This window comes from Nilaparvata lugens, chromosome 4, assembly GCF_014356525.2.
Source record: "Nilaparvata lugens isolate BPH chromosome 4, ASM1435652v1, whole genome shotgun sequence".
In the NCBI taxonomy this organism is placed as follows: domain Eukaryota; kingdom Metazoa; phylum Arthropoda; class Insecta; order Hemiptera; family Delphacidae; genus Nilaparvata; species Nilaparvata lugens.
Genome location: NC_052507.1, coordinates 24,565,303 through 24,591,641, shown reverse-complemented (window position 1 = coordinate 24,591,641; position 26,339 = coordinate 24,565,303). Strand labels below are relative to the sequence as shown.

Genomic DNA, 26,339 nt, shown 5'->3' with positions numbered 1-26,339 from the left:
ATACGTTTCAAGGTCCCCTTGCCAGCGTTATTGTCCTGTCACCAGCTGGCTCAGATCTTTGAATAGTAGACTTGAGATGCGCGTGAACACTAGCGTCAGGTGATCAATTTTCATAACGGCAAGGAAAGTTGTGTGACACACCAGATTTTTGATAGACCGCTCTGGCAATAGTTGAGCAAAGGTTCTCAATTGCCTGCAGTGTAATACTATTGTTACACTTTCAACATTTTTGATAGAACTCTCTGCCAATAGTTGAGCAAAGGTTCTCCATTGTCTGCAGTGAAATAATGTTGTTACACTTTCAACATTTTTGAAAGTACGCTCATTTGTTTGGCTTTCAGAATTCAAGTTACAGCACAGTTTTGCCGGCGACCCTGCTACCTCAGCTGGCGAGCAACGGGCCCAGTCCGGAGTACAGTCGCAACCTGCACCCTCCCACCATGAACGGCCGCACCCCGCAGCAGGCATTCGAGCACCTGCCTGACATATGACACATACCACGCTAACCGGCAAACCACTACCTTCACACCAAATTGAACTGATAGACCGCTACATCGCTCAAACTGTTACCGCACTGATTTCTCACACAGTGGTAATCGGGTCAGAACACTCGATAAATGAAATCAAACTACTTCTATAATATTGTAAATAGAATAATTATTTAGAAGTATTGTGATTGATTTAGAAGTTACTGTGATCGAATGATAAACTTTCCAAAGTGATGAACACTAGAAAGATTGAAACTAGGAGAAGGAAGTTCTCACCAGAGTACGGGATGTAGATCCAGCTATTTTAAGGTTAGACTGGGGTATGGGCTCACATAATAATTCACACAAATCAACTGTACTATGCTACAATTTTGACAAGCAAAGGAATCGATAGTATTGAAATATAGCTATTTTGGAGATTGTAAAATTGAAAACTTCTTATTTTAACCAAAGTCTCTATCTATTAAATAAAATTCTTCAGATTGTTACCATGAATGTCATCTGAAAAAGGTGACACCTCGATATTCTGGAAAGTAGACTTTGCAGTTTGATAGGATGATTCAGCTTGGAAGTTGATTAAGAAAATCACAAGTAAAATATTGTAATATTATTGAAAAGTAAACTGAGCAAGCAACGGTTGCTCGCAACGAAATTTTCCCTTTGAGAAAATTTAGTTATTTGAAAGAGATTCCATTTTTTTGTTAATATTGGTTGAGAAGAGAAATATTTTGAACTGAAGTTAGTAAAGTATAAAGCTAATGTTCCATATTGAATATACTGTACATCGGGGCAGGAGCAGTTTTGGACTGAGCCTGTTGATCCTCCACCAAATTATTTTAAAAAATAATTGGGTATCATTGAATCAATAAAATAATAAAGAATAATATTCAACGCTAAGATTCTGTTATCAGATATGAATCACTAAACAATTCTATTCTTAAATAGATGAAAGCAGAACATACTTTTCAAGTCTCTTCATAAAAATAATTCTAAATAATCAAAAAGCCGAATTCGGCTGACCATATTTATTCCTATTCATGGTTAACTATTTCAAGGCATATACATGTTATATGAATGTTAGAAATAAAAATACTGTTCATGGATGTGATCAAATACTCAAATACAAAAATGAAGATCTTTTGGGTATTTTCAACCAAAAGTAATCAATCAGTTCCGGGGATTTTTAATCAATGGCTCTTAATGTAGAGATAATGAAAGATGATTTGTGATAAGATATGATTAATCCACTACTTTCACCAACATACATGTTGATTTTCCTGTATCTATTTCTTCAAAGTGCAAGAACAGGAAAATCATTTTCAGTTGAAATTTATTTTATCCCTGAGAGAGCTTAATATAATTAGTAATGATTCACGAAATACGAGATTTTTTTACAAATGCAACTAGTGATGATTGGTCTAGAGCTGATATATTGTGATACTTATTAAATATATTACTGTATTATAAATTACTTTTAAATAGCTTTTATACAACTAATTGTAACGTAATATTATCAAACTCATTCACTAAAGTTAAACAAACAACATAAGGTTACTAAAAAATATTAATGGATCAACCTAAAAATTTAATTCAGTTCATAAAGCTTCTTGGATCATAGCATTCGAAGGCTATGCAGTCTCAACGTTATTAATATTTTCGCACATAATCATTGTCATGTTGGAGCAGTAGTTATAAATATAAAATTGTTATAGATTTATTGAAATTAGGCTTCAGAGGCCTGATATGAACAATAGTAATTATTTAATTATTTTGATTCACTAGTTTAGCTGAAAAATAAAATCAAAAATTAATCTTTATGATTGAGTACAAAATCCAAGTTAGTTATTACTGTAATTTTTCAAATAGATAGATTTGTACATGTAATATATTTGTCAATATTGTTATAAAATGAATTGGAATGAAAACATTGTTTTAAAATACTCTAGAAAATCTGTTAATCATGTTGTAAGATAAGCAATGATTTATTATTTTGTGAATATTGTAGATAAAATGGATAATTTTCAAGGGAGTGTTTATTTCAATTATCCCAATATTTGATTAGGCATGACGCAATTGCTCATCACGTTTACGCAGAAAACGTTTAGAGTGATGTTGTGCGTGGATGGTCTTGCAAAATGGAAGACATCAGCTGAAATGCTTCCGAAATCGTCGTGATGCATGACAACTCGGACTCACAGTGCTGATGCGACCAAACGGCTTTTGCAGCAAATCAAATCACCCACTAGTATGAACAATTTCTCAACCTTCACGGCAATGTTGAAGAATAATAATGAGTGTAAGTAACTTTTGGTGAAAAATTATAATTTTATATACGTTCCTCTTTTATTTATGACCAATCGGAGGTTGAAAAAATGACCCTCGTATATGTGTGAACATAGGCAGATATCACAGTCATCATTTTGATACTGTAATGAGAATGGACATATCTTCACCATCTATTGCTTTACAAATTGCATTGAATAAAAAGGATCCAGTCTACAGATGGAAATAAATTGGAAATAATTTGTTCAAATGCTAATTAATAAATAATTAATATTAAACGGAAATTCCAATTACGGAATTACCGGGCTGACAAATAATTTTTGTGTAGTAGCGCTCATCCGATTTCCACCTAGCTGTTTACCCTGTTGTCAATATTTGCAGTAGCAGAAGTCTTCGGGGTGATTTACAGCATTTAATTGGGATTTCCGTTTAATATTAATTAAAAAGGATCCAATTCATTCATCTTCACATTGGTTTGTTCTTCAAATTAAGTAGAATTAGAAGTGGAGAAAGTTTTAGTAATACCTCCAATACTCTTTAAAACCTGAAAGAAGTGAGGTGAGAAGGGAAACAGGTGAGAAATGGGGGCAGACAAAGAATATGAGAGTCCTCGATCGGAATCATTCAAGTAAAGTAGGCTCCTATATTTGTACGGAATCTCCAACTGAGGTCAAAAATAGGAATAATAATTCAGATGAGCTCAATGTCAATGCAAAATCAATGTTATTGGGCATATTAATAGAATAGATGTCTGCCTGCATGGATGGAAATGAAATTCTACATTAAATAAGATATTTATGTGTTGACTGCAAGTACAGCAATCAAGGTGAGTAGTTCGTGCCCTGGTAGCCTTCAAGCTCATCCTCAACAATAAAGAAGGAGGTTGACACTTTCTCAATACTTTCGTAAACAAACAATTCATATTACAATGTTATGGGCTTCTATTTGTGTCAGACACTTTCAGAGAGTGAAATGAATTCAATCAATAGGCGCTAGAGGTAGAACTAATTCCAAGCAAATTTATTAGTAGATTGCATTAACATGATAAGGATGGCTAAATACAGACGATATAGAATGGTCATGAAATATTATATTTTCATAGCCTTTTTCTATATACAACTGAACCAATACTACAAATATTCGAACAAGTTTCTAAGGCAATGTTGATAGCATTACACTTTGCATGGAATAAGTCCACTAGCGATTCACCCGCAATTTTCAGAGTCTCAATGTCGCACTTATTATCAATTTTACAATCAAAGCTGTTCATATACGTCCAGTTAGCATTCAATTTTGTCACCATATCCTTTGACACCAGACCACAATTGCACGAACAGGAGTCTTCATCTTCCCAAGCATGATTATAAACAGAGTCCGACCAAAGTGGTAGTTTCCCTCCAGAGGCATGAACAAAAGCTTGCAATAGCCATTCCCATCTCATATTTTTGAATCGTTTACGGCCCAATTCCTACAAATAAATTAATCGATTAAATCATTCTATACAAGCAGATTTGAGATTTTCTTGTAATTTAATTTTTGTACTACTTTACTGTCTTAGGTTCCACATAAAACCCTAATGTCTTAGGTTCCATCTTGAAAACTGAGCATTTGACAGATTATTGCTAGTTGGCCAAGTCGATGTCACTTCGAGTTTGAAACAATGCCTGCTCGATTTATTGTTATGTGCTTGATACTAATACCATACTCTAGCTGGTGAAAAAACTAATGTTTACCAAAGTACAGTCATTAATTTCTAGAAGCTACTATATCTTCTACTAGAACATACCCGATTATTCATTCATACGACAATAATTAATTTAGCAGTTACAGTGGATGACATCAGAACAATCTCCTTTTTGCCTTGAAGTAGCTGATAATGTTAAATGAGCATCACATTCTGAGGCCTTGAATGCAGGGCATTGTTAGAACAAGATAAGATAGTCAGTTAAGGCATTTTCAACGTTGGCTTCTCACTTGAAGTTCGACTCCTTCATCAGTAATTCAATAAGATAATTTACAATTTCTTAGAAAATGTAATGTCAGTAAATTTATTTGTTTATAACACACTATATAATTATTCCTATCTAGCAATTATTAACAATTTCTACAGTGAAGTAAGTGGAGCTCTTCTAGTGTTTTGTCTCAGAAAAAGGCAAATTCTGAATTCAGTATATTTGAATCAACACGGATTTATTTATTTTTTGAATATTCAAAATAAAACATTCCAACGGGGTCACATGGGCTTAGATCAAGAGAGATTTAATCTCATAGTCAACGTAAAACTCTCTCTCACAATTTTAAGTTTGTTTAGAGAGATGAATTTCCAACACAATAGAAAAGGGACAGATCAACTGTAATTACATGACGTTCATTTGAAATTGGAATATAAATAATTAAGTAAAGGAACAGTTATGTAAGTAACTTAAATAAAATTTCAAATTAAGTTTATGGAAAATAATAAATTACATAACATACCTGAATCTGTATCCAAAGAGAAATTTCAAAACAACTAGCGCCAGGACAAATGAACGGCGATGATGAGAGCTTCTGAAGAGTTTTCAGTGCTTGTTCAACAACAATCTGAAAAAGTCATTGAAAATTGTTCATACAATATTCAAGAGGTAATTTTTCAAATATATTTTCTTGATAATTATTGTGTATTTTTGTACTATTAAATGTTTCGACTCAGACTCACCGTATAAACAAGTGGCGTGCCAAACACGTGATATAATTGTTTTAAATATCAGAGTTAGAGAATAAATTACCGAGTGTACGCTACAACAGGAATATTTAATACCAAAATTACAAAAAACTAATTTCAGCAAAATTGTAATCAAACGTGCTTTAATCTGGCCAATTAAGCTGTGAATCCTCATTGTTCGATTCCGTTCCAAGATACAAACGAGGAACAGACTAGTCATAATTTATCTAAAACAGTACATAATAGCACCATTGTATAGTCCATTCATCTATACAAAAATTATTGAGGGAGAATCAAATAATAATCGAGTATTCTTAAAATTGAGAAATTGAATAAATGAACTGAAATAAAGGACTAGTAAGAGAAACAAGAGAAAAAGAACTAGAAGGATACCATAAGTAAACACAACAGACAAAGTGAGTAGAACCAAAATTGTTTGAACGAATAAAAATGCTCATACTGTGATGTTAAATAAGTGCAAAGTGAAGAACTAAACAATAAGAAATTGAAATAAACCCGCTATGATAGTAGAAAAAATTCAACAAAAAATGTATCAAAGTTCAAGTGCAGCTGAAAGTTATTACTGTATTAACAATCAACAATGACGGTGCATGGTGGATGTAAATGACTTGATTTTTTTTTTATTGACCTTCAATTGTACGCTTAGGTAAGATGGCGCTTGAAGTAACAAAGTTCCCATATTAGATTCATTATTCATTTGCAGGAAACGGCGATCCCCAAATTGGATAACATCCAGGGCATCAATTACTCCGGTCAAGTCGTCGACTTTTTCTGAGACAACTTGACTCAGATCGCTGATGGGGAAAGCGTTTGATGCATTTTCAACTTGTTTTGCCAGCTCAGTTCCCATTCGATGAATAACGATCACAGATTTCCGCCTCAGAAACAATGCAACTTCATTATTCACCACTTTTTGACACGCAATTACTTTGGTATCAAATGCGATTGCTTGCTCAAGAATTTGGAAAATATTTCTTTTTTTTAAATCGCTTTCTATTTGCAAATCGTATTCGCCACATATGTCATTATCATTTTCATTAAACGTCAATGATGTTGTAAATAGGAGAATCTTTACTTTGGCATGATCAAGTTCTTCAACAATATTACAAATCCAATCGTCTTCATAGTCTACAAGCTGATATAAAAATCCTGGGTAGTACTTGAAAATCTCTCGTCCATCCAAAACGTTTACAATAACTTTCCCCATCGTCATATGCTCGTCATCGAGAGAATAAAGGAAAGATTTCACTATTATTGTACTCAATTCGAGAATGGAACTTTTACGAAGCCGACAAGCAAACTTGGAAGTTAAAATTGTCCGTACTACAGACATAAAATCTGTGGTGGAATCATAACTGACAGGTATTTTCATCCTGCTTGAGTTACAAATAGAAGCGAAGTTTTCCATTAAGAAGTTAATTAGCTCCTCTCTGTTAACTAGCACACTACTCTTTTCGAATTCCAAAGCATTTTCCAGAATAGACACTACCAGCACTCCAACATATAATCCAAAATCATCCTGATTTTTTATAATATTTATGACAAGCTGAATCAAAGGATTATTGAACTGATCAAAAAAGTTTGTTAGCTGTGCTGATGAGGAGCCAAGTTGAATATAACCACCTCCTGTTACAAATACATTCAAATTTCCATGAGCACCAATAAGAGATGAAATCATTTTCTTGAATTCTCTCAACTCGTTGATAAAATGTACGTCGCTTAGCTCAATAATTTTCCTCTCATTTTGATTTTGCATTTTCAATAATTTATCTGAAATAACATTGAAAATATTCATACAATATAAGTGTGAGACTAATTCAAGAGAGTTAGATCAATGAGGATGCATTGTTGAAGCGAACGTCAAACACAAACAATAATAATTACACAAGCCCACAGTAATTGAATGGATCAATAATTATTATTACACGAAAATCCAAACTAAATGCTGTAATTCACCCAGAAGACTTCTGCTAATTTGGATTTTTATTTAATAATAATTATCAATTCATTAGCATTTGAATAATTGCAACATCTCTGTAATTTCCATCTGTTGAATGGATCACTCAATTACACATTTCCTCGTAATCAATTGAGCCAAATATTTCTGAGAGAATAAATTCTCATCTGCCCATATATTGAATAAAGATTACAATACACTATCTAGGAAAGAAAGAACAGGCGTTCATCAAAAGCCCCGATTATTCTAGAATTTGAACAGACAGTCTAAATTAATGTCGAATCAAAGAGTTCAATTGGGTTTTCACAGATCTGAATAAAACATATCATATAATATGTCAGCCAATATGCCTTCTCGCTATTCAATGTTGCTAATAATATTGGATGATGATATGAACATTGAATGATAAAAACTACAATCATCAATCAATTCCACTAAAAATAAAAAAAACCTAAATAAAATGTAATAAACTTCTGAGATAAGATATAATAATTATAGAGAAACTCCTCATCATTGAAGAATGAAGCTGAAGTAACCCCCGACAGCATTTCCTTATTAAAATGTGAAATTAAAGAACCATATGCAAGAGACGTAGGTAGATCCTTTAAAAACCTTCTAGTAAAACCTTACATAAAATACGTTTCATATCACATTATATAAATGATAAATTTATGGTTTATAATATTTAAGAATGTTCTTACCACTTGGATGGCTGCAAATGACTAGTAGGCCTATCTAATATTGCCTCCACTCACTCATTCTTCATTGGACGGTAACTCTTCTGAAGAAGATACCAATTTACTCTTGATGTGATTGAAAAGCTGAAAAAATAATATCAGTTAATAAAGAGGGTTCCATCAGGTTTGATCATTTATTCAATAATTTAGTTGGTCATATCTGAAAGTTTCAGGAATCTAGCTCAAACGCATTTAAATCGAATACAGCATCCAAATTGAAATTATTGTTGAATAACTTTTGATAGGAGTCTTAAAAATTCACTGACGGTAACAGTAGAAGACGAATAATTATTTATTTATTAGCTAAAAATTGGCATTAATAGAAGAATGGAGTGTTTTCAATTTACAAAATTCGAGACTAGTTACAATGTCAGATATTTTATTATTTAGAAGCAGGAGCGAGTCGAATAACAAAAATCAAATCAAATCAAATCAAATTCTTTTATTCCTCATCCAAAAAACAATACAACAAATATAAATAAATTCTGTCACCCACACTATCAGAAAAATGTTTACAATACAATAATGTTACTTACAAAGCATAATCATAATAATAAATATAATAATAATAAAGCATAATAACATAAAGACTTTCTATTCTACCATTAATGTTTATTATTCCTCTAATAGTGCAAGCTGACAGGCCGTACTTAAAGGAATTATCCCTGCATGGACCTAAGGTCTGTGAGCAAGGATGAGCCCCCATCAGTCAGCCTGACGAGAATGAAATTTTATTATTAAATTACATATAAATTCATTAATTTTTATTGGAAAAGGATGTTGACGTATCCTAAGATATTGAGAGGAGGACAGGGAAAACTCGAAATGAGAAACAAAGCACAACCCCGACGATGTTGGATTTCAATTAGAAAAAAATAACTGTAGAGCTATTATAGGAGTGATACCTTAATTGAAATTCTAATAAATAATTATGAATTGAATGAGGAGCAAAAATTACCTTAAGTCTGATGCAAGACACTAAACTCATAAAAAGATTATGAAAAAAAAAACTATCTGTAGGATGAGATTATAAGTTCCTCTGATTCATCCAGACCGAGGACTGATAATAACCAGTGTGTGTTCTTTTTGAATGTGTCAATAGACAAAGATTCAAATAAGTTCAAGTTGGCAAATCTACTGGAAATGTTCCTATAAAGAATTTGTGAAATATATGAAGGGTTGGTAGTTGAGTAAGTTCTGTGCAAATAAGTGGATGAGACAGTTGTATTCTGTGAGTAACGGGTGTTATAAGAGTGTGAGACTACTGAAAAGATTGAGTTTTGATGTTTGTACATGTGAATAAGAAGAACTTTTATAAAAATTGTCTTACTGTAAGAATAGATGTTTCATTAAATAATAAATCTGACGGATGAAATCTTGATTTCTTGAAGGCTACCTTTATGACTTCTCTCTGTACCACAGCAACGGGTTCGAGAACCGTTTTATAAGCTCCCCCCCAAGCAATGATGCCAAAAGCCAGTATGATTGTATATAAGCATAATAGGCCATCTTAATCTCATTTGGATTGAGAATGTCACTCAACATCCGAAAAGCATAAATTAGCCGACGAATTCTGCATTTTAAGTAGGTGATGTGTTCTGACCATCTCATACGACTGTCGAAAACAATACCTAGATATTTGTATGAGTGTACTCTTTCTATACGCTCACAGTTACATACATTGCTTCGCGGATCATCACAGTTATGTATTTTGATGTCTTCAAGGTTGTAGTCAGTAATGGGGCGCAGAGATATTGGCATAAACTTTGTTTTTGTTACATTTAGAGAAAGGGTGTTCTGGTCAAGCCACTTTTTCACCTGTGCAAGATCATGTGTTGCTTTATCTTTTACTTCCTCCCAAGAATCACCTCTCAGAAAAATCAGGGTATCGTCGGCAAATACCAAAATCTTTCCATTCAGGGCAAGTCTCGAAATATTGTTAATGTAGACGAGGAAAAGCAGGGGATCCAGAGTACTGCCCTGGATCACCCCGTAATCCACGTCAGCTTCATCACCAGCTATACCCGCTATGGAAACAGATTGCCTCCTGTTTGAAAGAAAACTATTGAACCAAGACAAGGATGTGCCTTGGATGCCTATGTATTCTAACTTTTTTAAGAGCTTTCTCCTATCTATAGAATCAAAAGCTTTTTTCAAGTCTAAGAAGATCATCATGGATTTTTGGCTAGAAGATATAGAATTGTTAATCTCTACATTGATATCAAATAGGGCATCATTTATTGATTTATCTTGCCTAAACCCATACTGAGATTTACTAAGAATATTGTTTGCTAGAAGATAGCTCATCAGTTGTTCTTTCACAATTTTTTCTAATATTTTAGAGAAAACACTCAAAAGGGATATAGGACGGTAGTTATTCATATCATTACATGCTCCAGATTTAAATAGAGGTATCACTTTAGCTAATTTGAAAGGATCAGGGAATACACCACATGACAGACTAAGATTAATGAGATGAAGAAGGGGTTTTGATAAAAGATGAATGTTATATTTAAGACAAAGAGGATTGCTGATTCATTTCCATTCGGTTGGATTCATTGAACAAAGAATTAAAGTAATTGCTGATTTTTAGATTATTCGCTCTGATTACTTTCATCTCATTATTGAATTCGTTAATAAATTTCTGATTTACAGCAAATTGCTTGTCTACATTGTTACTAAGATAATATTCATTAGATTGGACTGTCTGTAAAATTTTGTCATATCTTTCCTTATCATCAGCATCCATGTTCCCAGTGATCCACGAAATCGCGGATCCTAAACCATTAAAAAGACCTCTTTTCTGCCTATAATTAACTGATTGAATCTCATTCAATTTTATTCTTAGTGTATTTCAAATTCAATTCATCATACTTAAGCGACTCTTATCAATATTATTCCTTTTAGCGAGAAAATCAACAAATGTTTCAATATTACTTAATTCTAAACGTAAATAACTAGTATTGATATTATGAACATAGGTAAAAGTTTCATTAATTATATGAGAATTCTGTATCTTGATTGGAGCAATACCAGATGTTCTGCTCAAATCTACCATCTTATAAGACGTTGCTGGGGCCAGCAACAGGAGAATTAGGGGCAGTACCATCACGTCCTGTAACAAATAAATCCTTTTTCTTACCCTTCACCGGTTTTTTAGGCCGTTTCATTCTGTTAGGGTGCAATTTAAAAGGGCGTTTTTGGATAGCTTTAGGATTCCTAGCTAATTGCTGTGTTGTACCGTAATTTACTTTGATGAATTTCGGTTTTGTTTTCTTATTAAATGTCGATTTTATATGTGGCTCGTTTTCAATTTCAACATTCTTCTCACGATTAACATTCAATTTCTCAGTACGTTTTTGTTTTTCTTCTTCAATTTTATTCTTAATCATTTTATGCACTATGTTGACTCGTTCAAGATACTGTTGGGACAGTTGTTCAGTAACTATTCTCTCTGTTATTCCGTTTACAAAAGGGTTATTCGATATTCCATATGTTATTTCCATAGGAGACATATTCAAGGTAGAGTTTAGAGTATTATTGAAGGCAATTACCGCTAATTTCATATTAGTTTCAGTGGTGTTGGTTTTATTTTCAAGTTGAATGGCATTCAGAATTTCAATAAGTGTAGAATGAGTCCTTTCTACCAAACCTTGCGAGTCTGGGTGTCCGGGAGTAACGTAATATGGTTCAATGCCATAAAGTCTCAGGAAATCACGTAGGCCTGCATTGTCAAATTCACGTCCGTTGTCCATTTGTACAATTTTGGGTATGGGGAAAGCAGAGAAATAGTCGTTTAAGCATTCTTGGATATCAAATTGGTTCAAACTTTTTATTGGATGGACCGTTAGCCGTTTGTAAAAACAGTCAGTCATCGTTAAAAACTTTATTTTGTCATATTGGAAGCAATCAATCTGTATTTTTTCGAACGGTGTTTCAGGAGTGGGTGTGATTTTATAGTCAACTCGAACGGGTCTCCTGTCATATTTAACCTTTAAGCAAACAGCACATTTATTAATGTAACCAGTCACGTCCTGTAGCATTGATGGCCAGTAATATTTACGTCGTATTTGATTATAAGATTCATTGATACCGCGGTGGAATGTTTTACCCTCATGATAATTAGAGATTACCTGTTTTTGTTCATCATTTTGTGTCACATCTAAGTTCATTCTTTTATACCGTTTAAGTTTGATCGAATCAAAAGTCTCTAGCAGTACGTTCTTGAAATTGTTAAAAATCCGTTCATACTCATCGTATAGGGCTCCGGCACGCGAGCAGAAAACTCCATACTTTGTATTCGGTTTCAAATACTCTATACATTTGTCCTTCATGTCATCGTAATCATTAGCATTCCTAAAATAAATAATTAATCTATTTTTATCAAAAATCTTAATCAAGCGAGGGGGTTGGTCACCTCGTTCAAGTACCAATTGGTTATGTTCTACATTCAAAATCTTATCGTCATCAGCAATAGTTATTTGCTCGTTGGAACTCTCTTGAGAGTGTATTGTGGCTAAACTGTTATTATCATCTTCACGTTCATTACCATTTTCATTATTATTTACAACATTTTCATAATCAATATCACGCACAATGTTTTCATAAGCATCATTATTTACAACGTCGTCATTTCTATTATCAATACCTATAATATCATCATTATCAGTTCCTACAGCCGGGTTGTCTATTTGTTGGAGAATTTCATCAAGGGAACTAACGTCTATAGAGGGAGCTTCAGTACGAGTATTGAATCGCAGCAATTAGTCCACGTTAATATCATCGAATTCATGATCAGGGTCGTGAGCACTATTATCAAAACCGTGAAAGCCATCTTCTAGACCAGTTTCGTGGGGGTCAGTAGCAATATTCGCAAACCCGCGAAAGCCATCTTCAAAACCTAAAAAATCATCTTCCTCATTTTCCATCATGTGAACATTATTAGGACGAGACAGAGCGTCCGCTACGTAATTGGTCTTCCCATTTATGTAAATAATATCAAAATCAAATTCCTCTAATAATAGTTTCCATCTAATGAGTTTCGAGTACGGTTCTTTGATGCTATGAAGCCACTGGAGAGGCTTGTGATCAGTTTGAATGAGAAACTTCCGTCCGTATAAATAAGGTCTGAAATATTTACAGCACCAGACAATAGCCAATAACTCTTTTTCTATGGTAAAGAGATTGATCTCATGTTTATTCAAAGTTCGCGAAGCATACGCTACTGGTAGATCTTTTCCTTCAAAAACTTTGGATAATACCCCTCCTATAGCATAATTGCTCGCGTCAGTCGTGACAATGAACTGTTTAGAGAAATCAGGGAGTTGTAATATTGGACTGTTCTGTAACATTGTTTTCAATTTCTCAAATGCATTTACATATTCTGTATTATTAATATCGATCTTTACATCCTTTTTCAATGCCTGAGTCAGAGGTTTTGCGATTTTTGCATAGTTCTGTATCATTTTCCTATAGTAGCCTGTTAACCCTAAGAATTGTTTGATTTGTTTTTCGGTTTTAGGTATTTTAAAATCCTTAATGGCCTGCAATTTGGCTGGGTTGGGTTGAATACTGCGTTCTGAAACAATGTGGCCAAGGTATAACAATTCTCTTTTGAAAAATTCGGTTTTGTCAAGCTGTATTTTGAGATTGTAATTTTGTAGTTTCTTGAAAACAGATTTTAAATGTTTCAAATGTTCTTCCAAATTGTCAGAGAATACTATTATATCATCCATATATAAAAATACATTCGGCATTTTAGCAAACAATATATTCATATTTCTTTGAAAGAATGGGGGTGCATTTTTCAGCCCGAAAGGGAGCCTAAGAAACTCGTAGTGACCATCTTCCGTTGAAAAAGCAGTTTTAGGAACAGATTCTGGGTCCATTTCGATTTGATGGAAATCTGAGTACAAATCTATTGTGGAGAAATAAGTGGCTCTCCCAATTTTACCGAAAAGATCTTCAATGTTTGGTAAAGGATATTTATCAGCTATCGTCTTGTCATTAAGTTTCCTGTAGTCTATCACCATTCTTATTTTCTTTTTTCCTGAAGCATCTAGTTTTTTTGGAACAACCCATATTGGGGAATTGTAAGGAGAGTTGGAGGGTTGAATGATTTTATTTTGCAGCAGTTTATCAATTTCGATTTGTACGTCTTTCTTGAATATTTGGGGGTACCTATAGTTTCGTGAGTACACAGGATTGTCATCTACAGTATTGATCTTATGTTTTAATAAGTTTGTTGAACCAAGAGGAATATTATCAAGCTTTATCATCGCAGGGAATTGGATAATTAAATCGTATATCTCTCTTTTTTCTCCGTCATTCATGTGGTCAGTTCGTAAAGTTTCATGGATCAATTTCTTTATCAATGCAAAATTTTCAGGACGTGTGGTCATTAAGTCATTATGCGAGTCAAGAATCGTTTCTACTTCCTCAATTTCCATGGGTTCAGGACTGATGGTCATGAGTTCATGAGAGAAAGCTATACAAGTACATTCACCATTAACAATATCAACTATACCTTCTTCAATACAATAGTTAGAATTATTTACAGGTTTAAGTAATCCCTGTCCTACAGTGGGAATAGACCTAACTGGGATAGTTATTACATTGAATCCAGGTTTCAATTAAATTTGTTTTCTACTAGAATTAATTACAGATAATAACGGTTTTGATACGTTGCCATAATCTAACGTATTAGTCTCATAATTTACATGGGCCTTGAGTTGGTGCATTGTTTTATTACCTAAAAGAATATCGTACCTGTCGGAAAAATCATATATATACATCTTAATTCTAGAAAGATTCGGAAATAATGTTGATGGAGCAAAAAATATATACTCATGTCCACCACTTGTACCAGCCGGGGTTTTTACAACAAATTTTTCCTTATATCTAGTTACAGTTGGCGGTACAATTGCAGGATGTACATAATTCATCATCGATCCAGTGTCAACAAGCCATTTTCTGTTTACATCATCGACAAAATAGGGTAGCGATTTATCAATAATGTTCAATTCAAGCTGTTTGGGGGGGTTTCCGCCGGATTGGGGCCACACCCTAAAAAATGATCTGCCATTTCATTCACAGCTGATGTTAGATTGTTGAGTTGCGATTGCAACAATTGAATACGAGTGGATGCATTTACTTGATTGATATCATCATTTGATTCATCGAGATAGTGAAGATCCTGGAAAGGATTGTTTCTTGCCGAATTGTTAGCATTTCTATTAGTAGAAGCAGTACGCATGGAGACAGTATTCTGCGAGTCCCAGTTGTGAGACTGTTGAATGTTTCGTGCTCCGTTTGAAAAGTTACGAGAATTGTTATTGAAAGATTTCGGTTGGAAATTTTGAAATTGCAACTGCTGAAAAGTAGAGGTAGAGGGAACTACACTTTGTTGGAAATTAGAATGTTGAGGCTGTTGAAAATGGATTTGATGAGGTTGTTGGAACCGATTCTGATTGAAGTGTTGCTGGCGGAAATTCCGAGGAGAGAATTGTCGGGATTGAACACTGGTTGCGGTTGAAAGAAATTCCGCGGTTGGAACTGAGAATTGATTTGCTTTTCACTCACTGCACTTTTGTCACTGACGGGCTCTGCACATTTTAATTGTTTCAAAACAATGCTACAATCACTGCGCAGGGTATCGCGGGCGTCGTCCAAGATCTTGAGTTTGTATACCTGAAGATGAGCTCCGAGTGTTGGATGAACACCGTGAATGAGCGTGCGGACGAGAGTTGTATCGAGTTGTTCGAGAAGATTTTTCAGGAGATCCCCGGTTACGCCATCAAGCTTATAGCGGGTCACCACTCTAGTGCGTTTTTCACTGAGTCTTTGTAGGAAGTCGAGGGGGTGTTCGTATTGGAATGATTTCATTACAGCAATTTCGGCTATTAGATCAGGGACCGTGCGTTTATCAGAGAAGCTTTTCGTTAAAAGTTCAATAAGTTCAGCTAAGTTGGAACACTCGCAATTTTGTACAACATTATCTGAAGCACCTTCCAAACTGTGGAGGGCGGCAGTAAATAACAGCCAATGATTTTCTTCGCGTTGTGATTGTTCAATTTTATCGTTACAATACAGATTGAAAATGTCTTGGAGAGATTTGATAAATTTTGGAATTTTATTGGAAGTTCCATCGAATTTTGGAATATAGTCCAGCAAATATTTCGGGATAGATTTGGTTGACATGATCACAGGGTCTAATTTTGACGGTCGAATGAGTGTAGAAGATGAAGTGAAGAAAATGTTCGCATCTGTACTTAAAGTTGATGGTAGTTTTACTTCCGTCTCAAATTTGTGGAAGGAGTCTTCGTTGTCTGCCAGGTTGAACTTCGAAGGTCGCAGGTGTGGTACGCAGAGAACTTGTCTTGAAGGGTTCACCTCACTCACTGGTTTTCCGGATTTTTCACGAAGTCGAAATTAAAGATCGCGAATCGAAAAAAACTTGTTGTTAAATGAACAACCTCGAAAAAACGTAAGGAAGGTAGTTCGGGCGCCAGTTATAGTTCTGGGGTAACCAAACACCTTTTTAAAAAGAAAACTTTATTTTCAAACACATAATTATAAAATATACATCGAAAAAGAGAGAAGTGCTCTCGGTGAAGTTTGGCAGTAGACTGACTAAAAGTACTATGATCGAGCATTACAATGGAATACAGCGTCAGCAATAATATTAGGTGTTACCAGATGTAACTCATGATTGGATTAATTTTCAGATCCATTACAATAATAGCTCCATTTGGTTCCAGCAATTTGACCAACTTGGATGGTGATTTTAGGTAAGTCATTTTGGATTAAAATTTAAAAATACACAGTTAAATGAACCATCTTACATTCGGAGTAACCAAGTGTATCAAAGATGTGAAATTTTCGGAGAATCTTTTCTTTTTAGTTGTCCACACATGCTTTGAACATATTCGTGAGAAATGGGAGGTATACGAGATAAGTGAAAAGTAGTTTTAGATGAGTTCCGAAGCACCCAGGAGATAACCGGCTGTTAGCAGAGATGACTTTAAGGCTCAAGCAGACACTGTCCAACGTGAGAACCAATATCAAGGCACTTACATCAAATTGTGTAATAAGACGGTTTTGTGTTCGAAAACAGCCACTTTTAAAGCGTTGTATCTAGTAACGTATTGAACAAATGCAGTGGCGGCTACAGGGGTCATCATCGATCGATTGTATCATCGATTACGATCATTGAGCCGTACGAGCATCGATATGGTTCAACGTGGCAACATTTTACGAGTTTATACAGGCTGCAGTGCTAGGACACAACACCGAGTGTCCTATTCTGTAGCATTGAGTGTATGTAACAGTGTTGCCAATTTTGCATTCCTACTCCACAAGCTAAATATGACACGTTGGGCCGCAGTCTATTTAAGATTCTAACCCATAATTTCAGTACAAACTCGTAGTATACAGTTCCGTGTTCGAGACTTACAAAGAATTGCCTTACAAATAGGCGAATATTCGAAGGCCTATGTATTATTATTATAACATGTTTGAGGAGGCCAATTTGTGGTTTCTTGCAAACAAATTGGAGCTCAATGAAGATAAAACAAGCATCCTAGTCTGCTCATTGAAGAGGCAAACAGCTGCAGAAGCTGTTGGGTTTCTGGATGGACAGGAGGTTGAGCTGGAACCATCATATTCAACTGGTGTGCAGGAGACTTTCAAGAGTATTATACCTCCTGAGAAAACTGAAATACCTGATTGACCACAACAGCCTCATCATGGCTAACCATTCACTTTTTCAGAGCCACCAGATTAACTATGGGTTACTGCTGTGGGATCATTCACCAGCCGTCCATGATGTTCTGCTCCTGCAGAAAAAACCATCAGGATAATGACCTTCTCAGTCGTCAGGGATCATAGCCGGCCTCTCTTCAGGAGTTTCGTAATCCTCACTGTGTACAGCCAGTATAAATGCAGAAAAGACACAGACGATTGTTTTCAGCCTCAAGAATGGTAAGCAGCATGATTGTCCTCCAGTAAAGCTCCTGGGTTTTATGATGGATAGGAGACTTTCCTGGGAGGAGCATATTCAAGGTGTCTGTTGCAGGCTGAGCAGGATCCTGTTCCTACTGAAGGGTCTGAAGAGGTGCGTTCCCGCGGCCTATCTACGCATGTGCTATTTTGCTTTCTTCCAGAGTGTGATGGCTTATGGTATCACGCTTTGGGGTAGTTCCACCCATGTGAGGAGGGTCCTGCTTTTGCAGAAGAGGGCACTTAGAATCTTATGCAATGCTGAACACCTTGCCCATTGCCGCCCACTGTTTATAAAGAGAGTTTTCTAACTGTTTATGGCCTGTATATTTTCAGATCTGCTGTGAATGCATTTGGTGACCTGGAGGTCCAGCCTGTCAGGGGAGACTCCCATGAGTACGGCACTCGAAACAGATTGAGGCTGGATCTCCCATACTGCAGGTTGGGGAGGACGCAATCCAGTGTGGTCTACCTGCCGGGAAAGATTATAAATAAGCTGCCCATTTCAGTGAGGAGTCTACCTGTGGCTGCCCTAAAGCAAAGGTTGAAGCACTTCTTGCAGGAGAATCCTTTCTACTCACTTAACGAATTCTTTGAATGTGACAGTGCACTGGTGAGTAGATATTTTTGACTTTTTTGGCGCTGTGATGTCCGCTGCTGGTTTTTTGCCTTCTTTGGCTTTTATGTTTTCTCCTGACTTGTCTTTTGTGAGCATGCCCCGCATGGTCACTTTATGGACAGAAAGTTTATTATTATTATTATTATTATATTCTATGCTCACTGATGTACACAAAGGAAAACCAGGATCTGCTTCACAGAAGAGGTGATATACATGCATACAATACCAAACATGCTGCTTCATTGGAGATACCTCCAGCAGACTGGCTGAAACTTGAAACAGCTTCCCAACTCAAGCTATAAAATTCTTCAACAGTCTTCCCAAGGTTCTACGTAGTTGTGAAAAACAAACTTATTGAAAGACCACTCTACTCGTTGGGGGAGTTGTCTCTTTTTTTTTAGATATAGCACCTCCACAACATAAATATCCATGCAGTTTTTTTATGTACGTGACAGAAGTTTCATGATAAAAACACTGCCTATCTAGAGACCCCAGTCCTTGGCAACGACTCCAAGTATTCAAGTAAGTACTCATGCTTGAGGCTATGTAATCTCCTGTGAGTTTATTACTTTAAGAAGCTGTACTGTTTTGTAAATGGTGAGTCGATAGTGGTTCTGCTTTATTTTATCATTGACAACATTTACACTTACCTCTCCATGATTATATTTTTGTAGGCCTATCTTCAGGTATAGCCTATGACAACATAATTCAAGTAGGTACCGTATACTGAATACTGGAACCTAATTGACTTCTTAGAGACCACAAAAAGTGTTAACTTATGAAGTCATTATTTCAATCCAAAAAAGGTAGTGTCCCACTTGATTTTTTAGTCAGAGCCGTCACTGAACAAATGTAAAATAACTTATGAATTAGTGAAATAATTAGTATTTACCATTATAGGGGGTATTCGTTGTGTTTTGCCACTTAGTTCTTCAGTATCGCCTCCTATATTTGCCCATAAATAATGTAAATAAGCTATTCCGGGAACAAAAACTATAACAGGCAGGTAATCACGTAATTTACTTATTATGGCTTTTTTATCCATAGTGATTGAATATCCCAGCTAGGTAGCCTATCAGGTACCTGAAATATGTTTAAAAATTTTATGTTAATAAGTATAGCGGTTAACAATTCAAAAAACAATGGAAATTTGTATTTTTTACTATACTTTCTCAAGCTGAATCCCACACAACAGTGATAGTGATATAGTAAACGGTAGAAATATAAATCTCATAAGTTATAACACGATAACTTATGGAAATTATACTTTTATACTTTTACTGTTTACTGTCACTGATGTGTGGAAATCAAGCTTTACTCATTTGAAAAAAGAGATTCTTGCAACTTTTCTGTTTTTAAAGCTGGAACGCTTTTTACATTGCATCAGATGAAAATTAGATTCAAATCATTTTTGCATTCATATATGTAGGCTAGTATAACAGATAAATCTTTTGTAAAAAAATATTGATTTAATTTTTAAAGGTACTATTTCTTTCCTTGCATAATAATACTTTCCATAAAAATTCTAACAAATATTTTCAAGTAAGTTATTGTTATGCCAAAATTTTGCGGTACCTAATATGACCTATCCTATTGTATTCATGATTCATGTATTTTCTAATGTCTAATACAAAAGAGACATTTTTAAAAGTTAATTATAAATTCAAAGTTCTTATACAACCCTAATTTGATCTAATAACAATAAATAACTAAAACTAATTACTCACAAAATTTAAAACCAACCTCAAAACTCAGACATGATAATCGTACAGAGACAGAGTACAGCAGAAATCAAAACAAGGCATGGACAAACCACTGAACTCTATACTAACTGGAATGGACTATCAACACAAAGAAAGTGAGGCAGCTGGTAAAGATAGGCAACCCGCATTGCTGTGGGGTTCGTCATTTTGTAACACATTGGCTCTTATGGGAAAATGCATTGCACAGTTTCAATTTCTATTTTATTTCTATATTGTATGTCTTATTCCATGGAAGCGTTATTTTTCCTTCATTAAGCAGTTCATTGTTAACTTTTTGAGAGAAAAAATAATGAAATAGGTTCGATATGAATAAAGAAAAGATTTTTTTCATTTGTGACTGCAGTAGTTTTAGTATTGTCAACTTTTCACAAGCAAGGGAATAACGTTGGGCCAGATTTCAGAGAAGCGTATCATTTATTAATTTTTATTCATTCAACAAGGACAAATATAAACTGTCATGAAATGATTGGGAATGAAAAAACAGGCTCATAGTCCTTATTATTCCAATCCCGAATTTTGTTCGTACACAGTCCAAAGGAGGGCTGTGTTTAATTGAAACTATTAAACACAGTCTTATGTTCATTTATATAGGATATACTATTGGTTTTTGGATTATATGATTTATTGTTATTGTTAAAGAAAAGATTTATGATTTATTGTTTAAGGAAATATCTCAATTTAATAATATAGGCCTTCTTACAGCAGGCTATGAATGTAGAATATTATGTAGGTGTGCATTGATGTAATTTCAAATCATATATGAGTGGGAGTTTCAGAAATGAAGCAAATAACGAAGGAACATTTTATTATATTATATCTCTATGATAAGCAAACAGTAAAATATGCTATGTAATTACCAGAATAAAATGAACAATTTGTAATTAAAAGGTTTCAAGAATTAATTACAATTCAGCTGATAACAATCTCATATTTTTTTACAATAAAAGTAGGTAAATAAAATGAATTATTATGTGGACTCATGTGATGATTCAATAACACAGGATTATTGGATATGTAATGATAGCAATATTCTAGGTGTTCTGATGATATTTCAAATCAGTGTGGGAGTTTCAGAAATGATACAAAGAAATCTATGAAGAAACATTTATTGTATTACTAGCTGTCAGGCTCGCTTCGCTCGCCATATCCGTCTAGCCAGGGGGCTCCGCTCCCTGGACCCCCGACTGGATCGTCCAAGAATAAGGTCAGCAGGCTCGCTTCGCTCGCCTGCATTTTTTAATTTGAGCATTTTTTATAATATTATGTTAGAACAATCCAGTCGGGGGTCCAGACTAAACGTCTGGCTAAACGGATATGGCGAGTGAAGCGAGCTTGACGGCTAGTAATATAATATTCCCAGGATTGAAGTAGCAGTGCCCAATCAATTTTTCCGCGATAAATGCATTTAAATCTTCAACTTGGTGCCAACCTAACAAAGTCAACTCAACTTAATGCCAACCGGACAAAATTATTAATTTAGTTGCCAGTTAACAACTGTTTCGAAGAGGTACTCTGTCTAGATTATAGTTCTATAGTAACATATGATATGGAAATTTCAATTATAATTAAGAGATTGGGAGAAGAAGAATATACATGCTAAAAGACGAACTTTAAACCCTTTAAAACAACCCTTAGAGTTAAAATATTGCCAAAAGATTTCTTAGTGCGCCTCTAAAGGGCCAACTGAACATACCTACAAAATTTGAACGTTTTTGGTCTGGTAGATTTTTAGTTATGTGAGTGAGTGAGTGAGTGAGTGCCATTTCGCTTTTATATATATATAGATAATTATGACCATATGATAAGCAAACAGTAAAATATGCTTAATAATTATTATTATAATATTGTAAATTGAACGATTATTTATTTGAAATGGAAAGGTTTCAAAAATTAATCACAATTCAGCTGATAGCAATATCATATTTTTCAAAATAAATGTAGGTACCTAAAATAAATTATGTCATCTCTTGATGATAACACAGAATTATTAATCACTTGTATTTTTTCTTTTTTGAATAAGGATCAATTTGTTCTTCAACTATGTTTTTTTTTATTTTAGATGCTATAAAGTAGACCTAAATTTTCAATTAGCATAGAAACTATCACCATATACTAGGAATATATAACCAAATTTGTTGTTTTATTTTTGGTCGAATAAACTGATCAATATAGAAAAAAGTATTGGAAATGTATGTAGAACAAAAGGTTTTTTCAAATTAATTAATAGACTAAAAATGTTTGACTTACCTGTGAAATGGTATTTCATTTCCCTTTAACATGCCCATTCTTGCATCCAAATGCAACACAATAGGCCTACATCACCATTTCATGGTCGTATTTTTATTCAATTCTACGCATTTTACGACAAATACATCACAATATTAAAGAGAAAAGGTTGTGATCTAATAGCCCTAATACTCATTCAAAACCGTTTTTCAATTTTAAAAATGAAAAATCATACTCAAGAGCTGCAACAACCTGCTTAAATGTATGAGTACGAGAGAGAAGGGAATCCCACACGGTAGGCCTGTCTCACTCACTCCGCCTTACACACTTTTGACTGTAGCATAGCATTGGACAGCCCGTTCCAGTTAGTATAGAGTTCACTGGGACAAACTGGTAATGATCAGCTGGTAATAAAACTTGATAGTAATTTTATATTAATTTGTCATTTTTCACGTGAAAAGCACAAATTTTCAAAGATTCAATGTTCTGGATTGATTTTTTATCATCAAAAATGAAAAAACAATATTATTTTCAATGTTGATATTGAACATCTGATAGTAATGGTACTTCCTTAATGGCGGGAAATATAAACGGTCGTTATTTTATTTGCCCCAACCTAAAATCATGTTACTAAATATTCAAGTCATAAACTGAAAGTAATTTAATTATATGAATAGTAATATTATAAAATCATAATACAGGATGTTGAATTTTTTTAATATTCAGCCTAGTTAATATCATCAAGGTAGAGTTGATAGAGCATTTTATTATGTTCCTAGAATTAAATAGGTACCTAAATAGGTTTAGGTACCGGAATGATCAAACCAATCTTTAGATCAAGCTCACTTTTTTATTAGTCCCTTTTAAATAATATATATAATAGGATATTATCAAAAGTGTTTAAGTGTATTAAGTAAAGTTCATCATTAACATCATATAGATGACAATATTGAGCTATACAGAGTATGATTCTTTTCTTCAGCAAGCAAAATCGTTTACCTCCAATTTTTTGCTATTTTTGCTCTTATAACTTTTTAAACAACGATGGGGAAAAAAATCTTTGTTAATTATAAGCTTATAGAGCATCAATTAACTTAATAATTAATAATTTGACACGTTTACGCATTTCTTTACGCGACTCTGTTGCAGCAGCTGTATAGTGTTGAGTATGGAATCTCCAGTCTTGCAAGAATAGACCAAATTATTGTCAAAGGAATTTGGAGGGAATGTTTTGATCACAATTTTTTACTTTGCAGCTTTGTTGAGACTAGTTGGGAGGATAACATATCATAAGTCCTCATCCCTACCCAAAGTGCTAAAGGAATAAGGGTGCTTGGCTTAAAAATAGTATTTTTTAGCTTTATGCTCATACATTAGGAACAATGCTTTCAACTGACATAACTAACCATTCAAAAATGAAGCTTGATGAATTTTCTACAATTTTAGTTCAGTGGAGTTTTGTGATATTCCCGATAGTTTACGGGTATTTGCTCTTGAGAGTGTAAAATTGTTGAAATAACAGGTTTTTATCCATTTTTTTTTTGCTCTTGAAGGGCTTATAACTCTCAATGCATTGTAATATTGCTTATCGTCGGTTTGTAGAGCATTGAATTCTCTTTAATTTAATGTATTATTTGTGTATTTCAAGTTGTTTTCATTGCTACAGCAGCAATGAAGGAAGTAAAGTTTTCTATGTTGCAACAATTGATCATTTGATAATGAAATTTGAAGAGGGTTTCTGGAACACAATTTTTCGCTTCGCAGCTCAATTGAGACTAGTTAGGAGGTGAACATAGCAAAAGTGCGCATCTTTATCCCAAATTCCTATCAATTGGTGTATTTTTGCAAGGCTTGAGATTTTACACTCAACACTAAAGCTGCTGCAACAGTCGTGGGGAAATGGGTAAACGTGTCATATTATTCATCAACTTGGAGAGAATTCAATGCTCTATAAGCTCATAATCAGCATAGATTTTTCCCATCGATTTTTAAAAATTTATAAGAGCATAAATAGTGAAAAATTGGAGGCAAACGTGTTTTTTCAAAAATTTCACACCTTCAGGAGCGGATATCTCGAAAACTATAAAGGATATAGAAAAATGTGAGATGAAAATTGTAGGAAATTATGTAAGCTTCAATTTTGTATGAAACAATCTTGTTCCTAAAATACATAGTTTCCGAGTCATATGCGAGAAACCAAAACATGAATAGAATCTCTATAATTTCACTTGAGTTAATTCTTGGTTTTCATCAATTTACCAATGAAATTATACATACAAGTAGGTACACGCTAATTTTATAAAGTATTATAAGCACGTGGGAAATATGTAATACCAAAATATGTAAATAGGCTGAGGAACGGCGGGAGAAGCCTCCACCAAAATATATAAGCAATAATATGCCTACCCCAAGTATGTAAGGGTGGGAAAATGAAAAAACAAGGAAAAGAGATCGTACAGGTTTTTGATATTAAAACAAATCAATAAATTATTCATTAGGTACAAAATTAGAATTATAATTAGAAATTACGAAATAATAATAATCAGATGAATATTTCAGGGGCTACTCGCTTTGCTTGATGCACATGCAGCTACACATGCAGCCTTGATTCACAGACCAAAAGTCAACTTACTCTTGTTTGTATAGCATGGAGCTAAAACCCATAATATTCCCTTCACGAAACGTGATAAAACACACGTTTCATCTTTGTACATTGGAGATCTTCTCGCTTTATCAATTATATTTAATAATTAAATCCGCGACCAGATTTCCAATTCACAAAATAATATTTCAAAAATTGAATAGGTTTTGATATCATGTATGACAGTATTTATACTTATTTGAAAAAATCTATACGTTAGCTTCTAATAAAGTATTTTAATAGGGCTACTTGAATTTTTATAAGTACTCCTTTTTCAAAACTTTTTTATATTAAATAACTAGTTTCGGTTTTCAAGTTTTTTCCAATAACCATTATATTTTATATTTATATATTTTCATAAAAAGTTTTGAAAAAGGGTACTTACTATATGGTATCATTTCTTTACTAATAATTCTATAGCTTACTGATTCGTCAATTTAATTTTTCACAAAAATAAAGATATGCAAATTATTACTGTAATAGAAAAAGAATTTATATTTTTGAGCTACTGCAGACTATCAAATTTGGTACCGTAACTTTTAATTTTTTTAATGCACAGTATTATCATTTCAGACATCAATTATATTAATTCTTGATAAAATGCTTATGGAAAAGTACCAACAAATAATCGATTGATTATAGTCCTTGAGATATTACTTGTAACATGAAGAGGGAAGACCGATTTCTCTTTCCACAGTTTGTAGCATGGACAGAGTAGTGGAGAGGAGTAAGCATGCTGCGCACAATCGGATGCTGAAACCAAAACAGGAAGAATTATGTTAGGTAGTGGGAGTTATTAGTGGAGGAAAGAACATCAGGCCTCTCTGTCTTCGAGATAAAAGTAATATCTCTCGGACTATAGTATTCAAGTTTCAAAATATTTTATTAGTTAGTAGGGGTGGTG

General features: G+C 34.1%; 3 protein-coding genes across 6 annotated transcripts in view; 2 read left to right on the top strand and 1 right to left on the bottom strand.

Annotated features, from left to right (window-relative positions):
- The window catches only part of LOC111057369 (cyclin-dependent kinase-like 1), a 37,169-nt gene extending 34,661 nt beyond the window's left edge, over positions 1 to 2,508 (top strand). The window contains exon 8 of one of the 2 annotated variants that reach the window (XM_022344797.2): positions 342 to 2,508. In XM_022344797.2, coding sequence (XP_022200489.1) covers positions 342 to 491 — 150 coding nt within the window. In that variant the 3' untranslated portion in view covers positions 492 to 2,508. The remainder of the gene's footprint in view (positions 1 to 341) is intronic. The other variant, XM_039427170.1, reaches the window with a different exon arrangement.
- Positions 2,509 to 3,770: 1,262 nt separating this feature from the next.
- Positions 3,771 to 26,339, bottom strand: part of LOC111057366 (McKusick-Kaufman/Bardet-Biedl syndromes putative chaperonin) — a 35,980-nt gene continuing 13,411 nt past the window's right edge. Inside the window, exons 1-6 of one of the 3 annotated variants that reach the window (XM_022344793.2) lie at positions 20,549 to 20,647; positions 19,698 to 19,888; positions 8,152 to 8,271; positions 6,122 to 7,263; positions 5,247 to 5,351; positions 3,771 to 4,239 (exon numbers count right to left, since the gene is read on the bottom strand). In XM_022344793.2, coding sequence (XP_022200485.2) covers positions 3,868 to 4,239; positions 5,247 to 5,351; positions 6,122 to 7,249 — 1,605 coding nt within the window. In that variant the 5' untranslated portion in view covers positions 7,250 to 7,263; positions 8,152 to 8,271; positions 19,698 to 19,888; positions 20,549 to 20,647 and the 3' untranslated portion in view covers positions 3,771 to 3,867. Of the gene's footprint in view, positions 4,240 to 5,246; positions 5,352 to 6,121; positions 7,383 to 8,151; positions 8,272 to 19,697; positions 19,889 to 20,548; positions 20,648 to 26,339 lie in introns of those variants that run through there. The other 2 variants (XM_022344794.2, XM_039427169.1) reach the window with 2 other exon arrangements.
- On the top strand, positions 18,213 to 18,817 carry LOC120350825. The gene is made up of 2 exons (XM_039425716.1): positions 18,213 to 18,301; positions 18,523 to 18,817. Exons 1-2 carry the CDS (start codon positions 18,213 to 18,215, stop codon positions 18,815 to 18,817), a joined length of 384 nt encoding a protein of 127 aa, XP_039281650.1.